Source organism: Engystomops pustulosus, chromosome 1 (assembly GCF_040894005.1).
Source record: "Engystomops pustulosus chromosome 1, aEngPut4.maternal, whole genome shotgun sequence".
Lineage (NCBI taxonomy): Eukaryota > Metazoa > Chordata > Amphibia > Anura > Leptodactylidae > Engystomops > Engystomops pustulosus.
The window spans coordinates 66,772,599-66,783,731 of NC_092411.1; the positions used below are offsets into that span (position 1 = coordinate 66,772,599).

Genomic DNA, 11,133 nt, shown 5'->3' on the forward strand with positions numbered 1-11,133 from the left:
ACATTTAAAAAAGGTTTAACAAACCGGTATACATTTTTTTGTTACTTTAATAAATTTTAGGCCCCCTGGAGTGCTTTAATCCTCGGGGTTGTTTGCTCATACAATACAAATATATTGCAGTATATTGTGAACATACTACTCATCTCTGGCAGAGCATTACCGATGAGTTAGAATGATAGGCCAGGCATCTCAAAGAGATGTGCGAACAATCAAAGACCCCAATGATGTTGCACCCACCACTTTTTAGGTACCGCAGTAACATAAAATAAAGCAGACACCTGTAAAGTGCTCAGTCCATGAATTTTCTCCATACAGCCCTGACATCGACCATCATAGTGCATGTAGAACATAATGTACTGCGTCAGTGCAACATCTAAAACATATTTTTCGATATTGTTTTACCTTCTGAATTTTGTTAATTGAGACAATATCCCACAAACCACAAATAAAAATATGCATGTGTGACTTTATCATAAGGTGGGTTACATTGTGTATATGTTTAACCTTCTAGAGATATATATTAATCTGAGATGGTTGTACGTTTGCTAGGCAGGAAAATTATGCCAGGCAGGCAGACACCTCACTGAACAGTTCTGAGGATGCGTTAATAATGCACCTAGAAACACATAGTTTGCCTTCTTAATAATAAAGTTACCAAATTCAAGAATTTAGGTCTAAAACCCTCTGCATTTTAAGTTTCATTTTTCCCTGTTGTACTTGAATTGCATTTCAAAATGAAATTCAAGCACTACATGTGAACACAGACGAGAAGAGAAGGGTGTGCACTTGTCCCAAGCCTAAGGGCGCTGTCCCACGTTGCGTTTGCAAACGCAGACGCAGACCAAACCACACCCACCGGGGCGGTCCGCGGTCCGATCGCATCGGTGTTTCTATGGAAACGCCTGCGATCGGGAACGAGCCGCGCAGGCGTTTCCATAGAAAAACACCGATGCGATCGGACCGCGGACCGCCCCGGTGGGCGCGGTTTGGCCTGCGTCTGCGTTTGCAAACGCAACGTGGGACAGCGCCCTAAACCTACAACCCTGGCAATATCATCTGATCTTCACAAGTCTGGCTGACTTTACCCCAGAAGTTTGGTGCTATTACCAGTAAAATCAACTACACAGAGGTAGTAATATAAAGTTGTATACAAAACCATGAACTGTTGCTCATAAGTGAGTAAATATAGAATAGACAATCATCAATGCAAAAAATCATAAAGCTACAAATGTGGCTTTAAAGGTTTGTCTTTTATAGAGAGTTTCCTTGTTATATGTAGTAAACTGCCTTGGCAGAAAGGGAATCCATCATCAGTTTTGACCACGAGTAAACTGCAGACAGTGTTAGGTATAGGCCCAGAGAGCGTTAGATTTAATAAGTTTGGGGTGGTGAAAGGTCCTCTTTAAGCTAGGCTGCAATACTACAAATAACCCATGGACTGATGTGGTGCTGTTTATGACAGAGATTGGCTAGGATTTTCATATCCTGGAAAACCCAAGTTAATTTTGTGATTTTTCTTAAATAATTGACAACACCCTTATTTTGTAGCAGCCCAAGGCCAGCAGCACACTTGGCGTTTTTAACCCGTTTTTAATGGACTGCTTAAAAACGTCCCAAAAATGGGTTCAAAACACCACGTGTGCCACCGGCCTACGTGTGGTCTCACATTGGCATTTTTTTTTTAACATCAGTGGTTGTTCAGTGAACCCATTTTGACTTATAGACACATACAGATTGGTTTTCTCTTCCTGACTTCAGTGATTTTTCACTGATATCTTGCTCAACCATTCTTTTCAACGGTCTTCAGTTTTTTTTACCATTGATCCAAAGTTGTCAGGAAACACAAAAAGAACAAGTTCTAAACTGAAGTGTGAAAAGGGCCTTTGAAAAAAATGGTTAGGTAAGACATCAGTGAAAAAAAATCTGTATGCGTCTACAAGCCAAAATGGGTTCACTGAAAAATCACTGGTGTGAAAAAAACTCCAATGTGAGTCCACCCTTATTCTGAAAAGTTGTCATCATGCAGCCATGGGATAGGTGCAGTTTATCTCTCCATGCACAGTAATAATTTCCCCTAATGGAAATCCTAGTTTCCGTTTTCGAGTTTCCATTCTTTCAAAAACGGATTGTCGTGTCTGGACGCACAAAGCAATAGCAAAGCATCTATTTTGATAACAGATACCTTTAACGTATCCCTTCGAAAAAACGGATACTATGCGTTCCATTACTGTCAGGAGTTTTTTTGTTTTTTTTTCAAATTCCACTGATCTGGCAACTAGAAATCGCTTTGAAATTCGGGAATGTAAAACCGGAGCATGCCTTGTATAAAAAAAATAACAAATGGATTAACTGATGGTCCAAATCTACTGGTACAAATCTAGACCACCTATCATCCATATAAAATAAGGTTAAAAATAGAACAGAAAGGAATGTACCATTGGCCTTCAGTTACCTCAGAGGGAAAAAAAAAATAGCTCAGCAGTTTGTGTCCAACTATCCATTCAAATAACAGAACTGACGGACACCATTGCCAGCCCAATCAAATCAATTGGAAAACAAATGCTATTCATCCGTTTTAAGCTGAAAATGCAAAACACAAGCCTGGATGCTAATAACCCTTAGCTGGGGCTACTATGGCAGCTCTAGTTATAAGAGAAATAACTGATAATTGAAATTCCTTCCTCCATGATCAGATGACTTGTTCTATGTAGAGAAAGTTCAAAGATATAAATAGTATAAGTTAGGGTTGAAGCACATGGCTGTGGTTGGTCTGTTAATCATAGATCATGCAACGGCTGGATTTTATGGACCGACCACTATGTGTTCACCGACTGAGCCACAAATTATAGAGCAGGTCCTATTCCTGCCTGAGATTACAGCAAAGACATGGCTTTCCTGCCCCAAGGGCCACAACAATAGACCATATATTGAATAGTTAGCAGCCCAGAGCGACGGACATCTTGTCCCCGTGCTTTTTAGAACTCTCTTTTCTAGGTGATCTCGGCATCTCAAGCTTAGAGAAGACAACCCCCAGGATCAAGATGAAGAGGACAATAGGGGAGTATATGTAGACTTCCTTTAAAGGTGTAATCCTGTTTCATCAAATAATGTTATTTTTTGTATGATGAAAAGTCAATACAAAACTTGAGATAATTTCTGTAGATCTCTGCTTGATCACTAGAAATCTTCTATGTTTACTTCCACTGGATAGAACTCTGTCCCTGGCCATGTGATGTCACATAGGTGCACAGCTCTGATTACTTTCTTCGAAAATAACGGCTCGTGCACCTGTGTGACATCACATGACCAGGGACAGATTTCTATCCAGTGGAAGTAAACATAGAAGCTTTCTAGCGAATGACAACAAGCAGAGATCTAACAAGCACTGAGCAATTGATACATTAAATATTTCAGAAAATTGTTAGACTTTTCATTACACAAACTATAACATTTATTTAAAGGTATATTCCAGGAATAAGCATAATTAATATTCAAAAGTGTCATTAATGCATTTCCATGGGGTTTTTTTTCCCCATCAATTCCTTCGACAAGCTATAACTTTTTTTGGTCTCTATAACTGTATGGGGGCTTGGTTTTTTTTGGAGGGGGGGGAATCGGAACAGTTTTTTTTTTTTCAATGTGGCCGTGTGAGGCCTTTTTTTTCAGAAAAGACCTCTACATTTTATACACATGGCTTATATACACACAGACTGGTTCAGTAAGGCATCCTTTCTTTTCCATTAGCTTTTTCACACTTCAGAACCCTGTCCTTTTTGTATTTACTGACAACATTGATCAATAGAAAGACAGAGTGAAAAGTGGTTCAATATGGCATCATTGAAAAAAAATAAATAAATCACTGAAGCCAGGAAGAGGAAAATCACCGATGTGAAAAAAACACCAGTGTGAATCCACCCTTACAGCTGATCATTGCAGCCGGGAACTAAAATACAGGAAATTACCAGCATCCTGAGAGGATCACCAGAAGTCTGTAACTAGGAGTCGTTGGGTTTTCTGAAGTCTGGGACTGCGTGTGTGTGCGTACATGTATTTTCTTTCCTTACATACACATATACGTGTATAGAAGTCTATAGATATTGCAGTTTATCATCATTTCTTTCATTTCACGCAGTCTTTGCCATGTAGACATTCTGCTAGACGTTTGCAGTATCTCTTGTAGAGAGTTCTTTAGTAGTCATAAACATACAACACAATAATGACACATCTGCTGTGCAGCAGGAATTATCAAAAATAGAAGTATGAATATCATTGAACAAAACTAATAGAAAAGTACTGGGAAGCCCCCATGCACCTTCCCCACTCTAAGGTGAGTGCCCACTCAGTTTTGTGAATGAAACTGGTTGCTAGGGATGTGTTGTCTGACAAATCTTATGGAAAACCTGGGTTGTCAAAGTTTCCCTAGCAACCAGAGTGTCAGCCAGGACTCCATAGCAGAGGAGGATGGTGGCAGCAGCAGATGTTATAGATGGCTGTACAGGCCGCCAGTGATAGAGCAGTCTCACCTCCTGGAAGTCATTGTATGGGCTCAGCTGCAGGCTCTGCCTGGCCCCGTCTCCCGGCTCTTCTCTGGCTGCTGGATCCTGGGCCTCCAGCAGTCACCAGCTATCAGCTAACCCCTTGTCTGGCAGCGCACAGATACTGATCGGGTGGAGATCAGATGAAGGCCTCCAGCAGCAGCAGCTCCAGCACCACCCGGGCGGCCACCTATGACGTCATCACATCGCGCCGCGACACACACAGCCCTTCGACAACTTTATCTAAACACCCGAAGTCATGACAAACTACTTCCGATTCAATATACTACTACTGGACAGACCAAGGACTGTGACTACACTGCTATAAGGAGCGCACATCACCAGCAAGAATCACACACACCAAGCACCGGCCATCTGTATACGCGTCTCTTCCACCTTACGGAACAGTCCAGTGTTATCACTAGATAATTTACAACGCTATAGTGAGCGAATGAACTAATTCTACCGGCGCTGTCGCGGCAACGTGACGTCAAAGTCGGGTAAAGAGCGAACTACGGCTCAGAACTACATCTCCCAGAAGCCCCCGCGCGGCGGAAGTGACGTCGCGCGGCGCCTTCTTATACTTGCATTGCCCGGATGTTAATCCTTTTTCCTTTCAGCCAAGGTAAGAATGGCGGATCTCGTTCAGTCAGAGCCGGGCCTGGTGATGAATCCGATGTCATCCTGGGCCCTTTGGGTTTCTGCAGCCATGTGGAGTAGCAGGGACTGTTATACGTGACTTGTACTGTACCCTGCAGGAGATATTATGAGGATGGGGCCCAGTTATGGGCGCTTAGTGCCGGCTCTGGCCCGGCCTGGTGCTCGGTACATGGCGGAGTCCTGTGCGGTGTAATACAAGTGTGCGCGCTGTCCCCTCACGTGTAGCCGTGGACTCCCCGGTCTGTATAGAGGGAACTCCGCGCTGTGCACTGCTGCTCCATGCTGCTGCTAAGCTGTCAGTGTCCAGCGACAGACTCAACTCTGCTGTATGTCTGCATGACTGGTAAACTTGTAACGCACCCTACCCCTTCACCTTGTTATGTGGTGACTTGGCATTACCCCCATTATTGATACACACATTCCCTTTAAGTGCTCATATAAACAAGCTGGGAGTTGTGGTCCTGCTATGTGCTGGTACTGAACATGAACAAGTGCAGATAACAACATTCATTCAGAGCTTTTCAGTGTCTGAATACTCTTATTCCCAGCCCTACCTATGGGCACCTCCATATGGTGTAATATAAGCCTTGTAGCACTTTCATGTGTAACTACTTTACTATTGTTATATGTTGGTTTAGGGCTGAGCCCATGTAGAATGTAGAGCTATTGGGCGCATCACAAGTTTATTTGTGATTTTGATTAGAGACTTATATAAACATTATGCACCAGTTTTGGATTTTGTGGTGACATGTCTAACAAACTGTCCATTTATTACAGATGGCAGGAGAACAGGCTGAGAAGAAGGTCCGAAAGCACCATGCCAGTCGCAACCCAACCCTGGCACGTGGAATTGGAAAATATTCCCGATCTGCAATGTTTGCAAGGAAAGCTCTGTACAAGCGCAAATACAAGGCCCCTGCAACCAAGGTAAGCAGGTACCTTCCTGTTACATTAATTTTGGGGGAACTTTCTTTGGTGGTTTGTGTAACAATTAGTGTCTTGGTTGTTTAGATTGAGAGGAAGAGGAGGGAGAAGCCCAAGGGGACAGTGGTAAAGACAGTCGGTGGAGATAAGAATGGCGGAACACGTGTCGTTAAGCTGCGCAAACTGGTAAGACTTACAGTTGGCATATGCTGTGGAAATTTCTTGGCTTGACAGTGTCTCTGATTTTAACTTAATTTTTTTTCTCTCCAGCCACGTTACTATCCCACCGAAGATGTACCACGCAAACTTCTGAGCCACGGCAAGAAACCCTTTAGCCAGCACAAGCGCAAACTGCGTAGCAGCATCACCCCTGGAACTGTCCTAATTCTTCTTGATGGACGTCACAGAGGAAAGGCAAGTACCGGCATGGGCAGGCTTAATAAGGTGCAAAGGATTGGTAATGAAGGGTCCTTAGAGTGACAGGTAGGTTAGGACCGCCGTTATCTTCTGCGTCCTAAACCATAGAGAATCTAACGGTTGAATTAAAATTTCTATCAAATTCAAAGGACTTAATGGCTTACGTTGGTCTGTCTTCACTTTTGTTACTTTCATCACTTTTGAAACAAAAAAAAATAGCATTAGTCCAGTTTACCACTCAAGTAATAAAAATGGACCCTAACAGAAGCTGTCATTAAACTCTATAAACGTGTTAATGACACAGTTGGACCTCTGTTATTACTGCATTTGTGACTGAATATGGAGGTCCAAATGTAGGAGTGAACTGGGTCTAATCTTGAATCTGAAAATGTTTTTGGTGGATGCACTATTTTCAGATGAGATTTCTGTGAAAATCGCTGTGTAAAACAGTACCAGCCATTCCCATATAGATTATATAGGTGGCATGTACAACAACTTCTCTGCAAGATCATGCTGTTACACTTTTTAGGCCGGACAGTTTTTGCTGTGAAGGATGCTGCAGTTGCTTAGTTTGTCTGAGCACTTACTTGCGGTATTTGCTTGTAGCACGTTTTATGATCCCATCACTCTGATATGGGATTGTTGTGAGTCCTTAATGGAATTCATCAGTTTGTTTGGTGTAAAGGAGTTTTTAAACTTTTGTATAACAGTATAGAAAATGCTGTCATCCCTTGAAACAAGCATTGGAGACCTGTCTGGGGTAGGCAACATGCTGTGGGGGTAAACCACTTTTAATGTATGAATATACATTAAACTCCCTCTATCCTAACTCTGATTCTTTGGGTTTTGCTCTTTTGTTAAATTTGCATTGTAATTGATATGTGGGGTGGCTTCTTTACAGTAATGTTTGAGCCAAACTGAATACTTGGTTTCATTGAGATGAAAACAGTTGTTGGTTCCACAGAAAAATGTTTTTCCAGACCACTATTGATGGTTTGGTTAGAGGAATGGTGTTATTCTAAGAGGCAGCCCCTTCTGTTTTGTCTACCAAAGCTTTTCAGCCTTTCTTGCATTGTCTAGCATAAGTTGTCAGTGTAATATTCCTATGTGCAGCCACTGCAGTTAAACATTCTGGGTGTACGAGACTGTTGTGTAAAATGTTTGATGGAATAAGTTGCCAGTTTAAACGTGAGGCACATGTTAATGTATCTGTATGGAAGAGAAATGGCACCTGTATAGCTAGTAATGTGCACACTTCACACACTAATGTCTAACTGGTTCCTGGGTTACAAGATCTTTGGGCTTCTGATGCCAGTAGAACTCTTCAGGCATATTCTGCTGGAAAAGTGTAAATGTTTATGTATCTTTGTATTTTCAGCATGTTGTCTTCCTGAAGCAACTTCCCACTGGTCTCCTTTTGGTTACAGGTAAATGTTGTGTTTTTTTGTTTTTTTCTAGCACGTGAAATGCATATACAATTTAATGTTAAAGTTATTTTAAAATTCTTATGGTTCAATTTTGAAGTGTATTAAGATAACTTTTTAGAAGATGCATGGTTGTGTTAAGCGCCTAGTTGGGTATTGTAATACATCTGTATATTTTCCCTTTCCAATAATTCAGGACCTCTGGCCATCAACAGAGTTCCTCTGAGAAGAGCTCACCAGAAGTTTGTCATTGCCACATCCACCAAAATTGATATCTCTAAAGTAAAGATCCCAAAACATTTAACCGACACCTACTTCAAGAAGAAGAGGCTGCGTAAACCTAAGCACCAGGAGGGCGAGATCTTTGACACGGAGAAAGAAGTGAGTAACTGCATAAGGGTCTAATTAAAAGCTCTTGGGTAACATTCGGTTTAAAATAAACCATTTGAGGCTTGTAGACAAATCTTATGCTCAGTTTGGCTAATAGTACAGTTGAATTTCCACATGCTTTTTTGCTTTCGTGGAGGCATTTAGACATTTGGGAGATTTATTGCTGGCATACAAGACCTGAAATTGCTATTACTAGTGGACAACCAATAATTGGGATTTAGTTCCCTTTTAAGCCATCTGCACACAGTGTGCATGCAGCAGGGTGAGTTGGTTTGGGGTGTTCCTGTCAACTTGTGAGTTTGCAGGCTGTGGCAAAATTCTAGACCAGGCAGTTCATGAAGTAGAATGGTATGCCAGGAGGGTTAAGGACATTATGATATGCCAACATTAAAGTGCCCACTTGGAGAGGGTGAACCACCACAACTGCTTGTATTATAGTAGGTAGTACGTTTTCTGTATCTGATTTTGCTGTAAAAAATAATTATGCTACATCCTGGCCAGGCTACAATTAATGTGGCCTAAGGCTACATTGTCTTTGTGCTTAAAATGTATTCATGTATAATTTCAGGTGCGTTTAAAGGACATATACCACCAGGATCAAGGATTGTAAACCAAGCACACTGACATACTGGTGTGAACCTTCTCTGACAGGATCCCATCTTACTTTAGCTGCTTGTGCCCTTGATTTTACAAAGAGTCTTTAACCGTCTTTAAGGACGCAGGGTTTTTCGGCTCACTTCTCGCTCTTCAAAAATCCATAACTTTTTCATTTTTACGTGTACAGACCTGTGTGAGGGCTTATTTTGTGCGTAACAAATTTTACTTTCCCGTAATGTTATTTATTTTAACATGCCGTGTACTGCGAAGCTGTGGAAAAATTGGGGGGGGGGGGGAAACGCACACGCGTCACGTTCTTGTGGGCTCAGTTTTTACTACTTTCACTCTTCGCTCCAAATAACACGCCTACTTTATTCTTTGGTTCGGTGCGATCGCGGTGATACCAAATTTATATAGGTTTTATTGTGTTTTTTAATACATTTTCAAAAATAACGAATGTGTACAAAAAAAAAAAAATTTTGCCATCTTCTGACGCTAATAACTTTTTCATACTTTGGCGCACGGAGATGTGTGAGGGGTCATTTTTTGCGAAATGAGGCAATGTTTTCATTGCTATCATTTTGAGGTCTGTGCGACATTTTGATCATTTTTTATTTCATTTTTTATGTTATGTAAAAAGGTGTAAGTCGCATTTCGGGCATTTGGGCACCATTTCCCGCCTCGGAGGTCACCGCCGCCCGTAACGTTTTTATATTTTGATAGATCGGGCATTTTGGGACACGGCGATACCTAATATGTTTGATTTTTACTGTTTGTTTTATATCCGTTCTAGGGAAAGGGGGTGATTTGAATTTTTAATATTTTATAAATTTTTTTTATTTTTTTCACTATTTTTTAGACCATCTAGAGTACATTAACCCTAGATGGTCAGATCGCTCCTACCATATACTGCAATACTTCTGTATTGCAATATATGGCATTTTTGCAGCACATTCATTACAATGAGCCATGTAACGAATCTGCAGATGCCAGATAGTCTCGGGTCAAACAAAGACCCGAGACTACCATGGCAACCGATCGGGGGCGCGGCGATCGTAAAAAAAAAAAAGTTGGCTGCATTGAAAGGGTTAATAGCCGCGATCGGTGCAAGCACCGACCGCGGTTATTAGCGGTGGGGGTTTGCTGCGATATGCAACAACCCCCACCTCTGTGTGAAGAGGACTCGGCCCATGAGCCCTCTTCATACATCCCTAATACCTCTGCGCCGTAGAGCTACGGCGCAGAGCGTTAAGGGGTTAAAAATGATGCAAGTGAGTCTGAGGGGCCCTGGGCTCTATAGCTGTTAATTGAGCCCCTCAGGATCATTAGCATATTTGTTAGTCTTTATTTTCTTAAAACAAAAGCAAATTAAGCTACAAGATTGGATCCTGTCAGGGGGGCGAACGGCATTATGTCAGTGTTCTTGGTTTAAAATCCTTCATCCTGGTAATACAGTTCCTTTAAAACCCTAAATGCTTTCAGATTAGTATCTGACTCTTGTTTCATTTGTTCTCTAGAAATATGCAGTTACACAACAGCGCAAAGCAGATCAGAAGTTTGTTGATGCTCAGCTCCTGCCTATCATCAAGAAAGAGTCCCAACTTCGTGGATACCTGCGCTCTGTGTTCTCTCTGTCAAACGGAATGTATCCACATAAACTGGTCTTTTAAGAATCTTTCCAGTTGGTTATTAAAAGATGTAAATCTTCTACTTGTGTATTGTGTATGAAATCCCAATTTCCAATATGGAGCCTCTTCTCATCAAATGAAATCTTAGAAAATCATTAAGTGAATCTCTATGCATGACTTCATAGTACTTCACTGGCAGCGACTTGACCACCATGCAACACTATTGTGTCATTCTTCTGGTGCACAAGCTGTGCCAGAAGCTGCAGGTCTTGGCTGTATATTGCAACTGGCCCAGGACTGGAGATGCCTCTGATTGTGGGTCTTAACCACTTGCAGGCTGTGGTCTAGCATGCACCTAGTGTCAGCATGCTCAGTCAGTTACATTGGACTGTAACTTATTTGTATTGCAGGGATTTGAACAAGTGATCAGCGTATTGCTTGTTAAAGTTGAAAACTTTTTTTTTTTTTTTTTAATTTCCACTTCTATTCATAGTCCCTGAAACTCCTTGCTTCTTTAAAAAAAAAAAATTGCCAGGTAGAAAACAGAAAAAAAAAACA

General features: G+C 41.5%; 2 protein-coding genes across 2 annotated transcripts in view; one reads left to right on the forward strand and one right to left on the reverse strand.

The window, feature by feature from the left end:
- The window catches only part of PTPN11 (protein tyrosine phosphatase non-receptor type 11), a 41,543-nt gene extending 36,473 nt beyond the window's left edge, over positions 1-5,070 (reverse strand). Inside the window, exon 1 of the mRNA XM_072142739.1 lies at positions 4,524-5,070. Coding sequence (XP_071998840.1) covers positions 4,524-4,537 — 14 coding nt within the window. The 5' untranslated portion in view covers positions 4,538-5,070. The remainder of the gene's footprint in view (positions 1-4,523) is intronic.
- Positions 5,071-5,947: 877 nt separating this feature from the next.
- On the forward strand, positions 5,948-10,655 carry RPL6 (ribosomal protein L6). Its single transcript, XM_072142752.1, has 6 exons — positions 5,948-6,122; positions 6,207-6,305; positions 6,390-6,533; positions 7,915-7,963; positions 8,157-8,341; positions 10,465-10,655. The coding sequence occupies exons 1-6, from the start codon at positions 5,973-5,975 to the stop codon at positions 10,615-10,617; spliced, it is 780 nt and encodes a 259-aa protein (XP_071998853.1). The 5' UTR covers positions 5,948-5,972; the 3' UTR covers positions 10,618-10,655.
- The last annotated feature ends 478 nt before the right edge of the window (positions 10,656-11,133 follow it).

What these genes read in the sequence shown, in the direction of transcription:
- RPL6 (XM_072142752.1), top strand. Translation starts at nt 5,973, where the DNA reads ATGGCAGGAGAACAGGCTGAGAAGAAGGTCCGAAAGCACCATGCCAGT. An exon ending in ACAAGGCCCCTGCAACCAAG is followed by an intron (nt 6,123 to 6,206) that starts GTAAGCAGGTAC and finishes TTGGTTGTTTAG; the next exon opens with ATTGAGAGGAAGAGGAGGGA. An exon ending in ATGGACGTCACAGAGGAAAG is followed by an intron (nt 6,534 to 7,914) that starts GCAAGTACCGGC and finishes TTGTATTTTCAG; the next exon opens with CATGTTGTCTTCCTGAAGCA.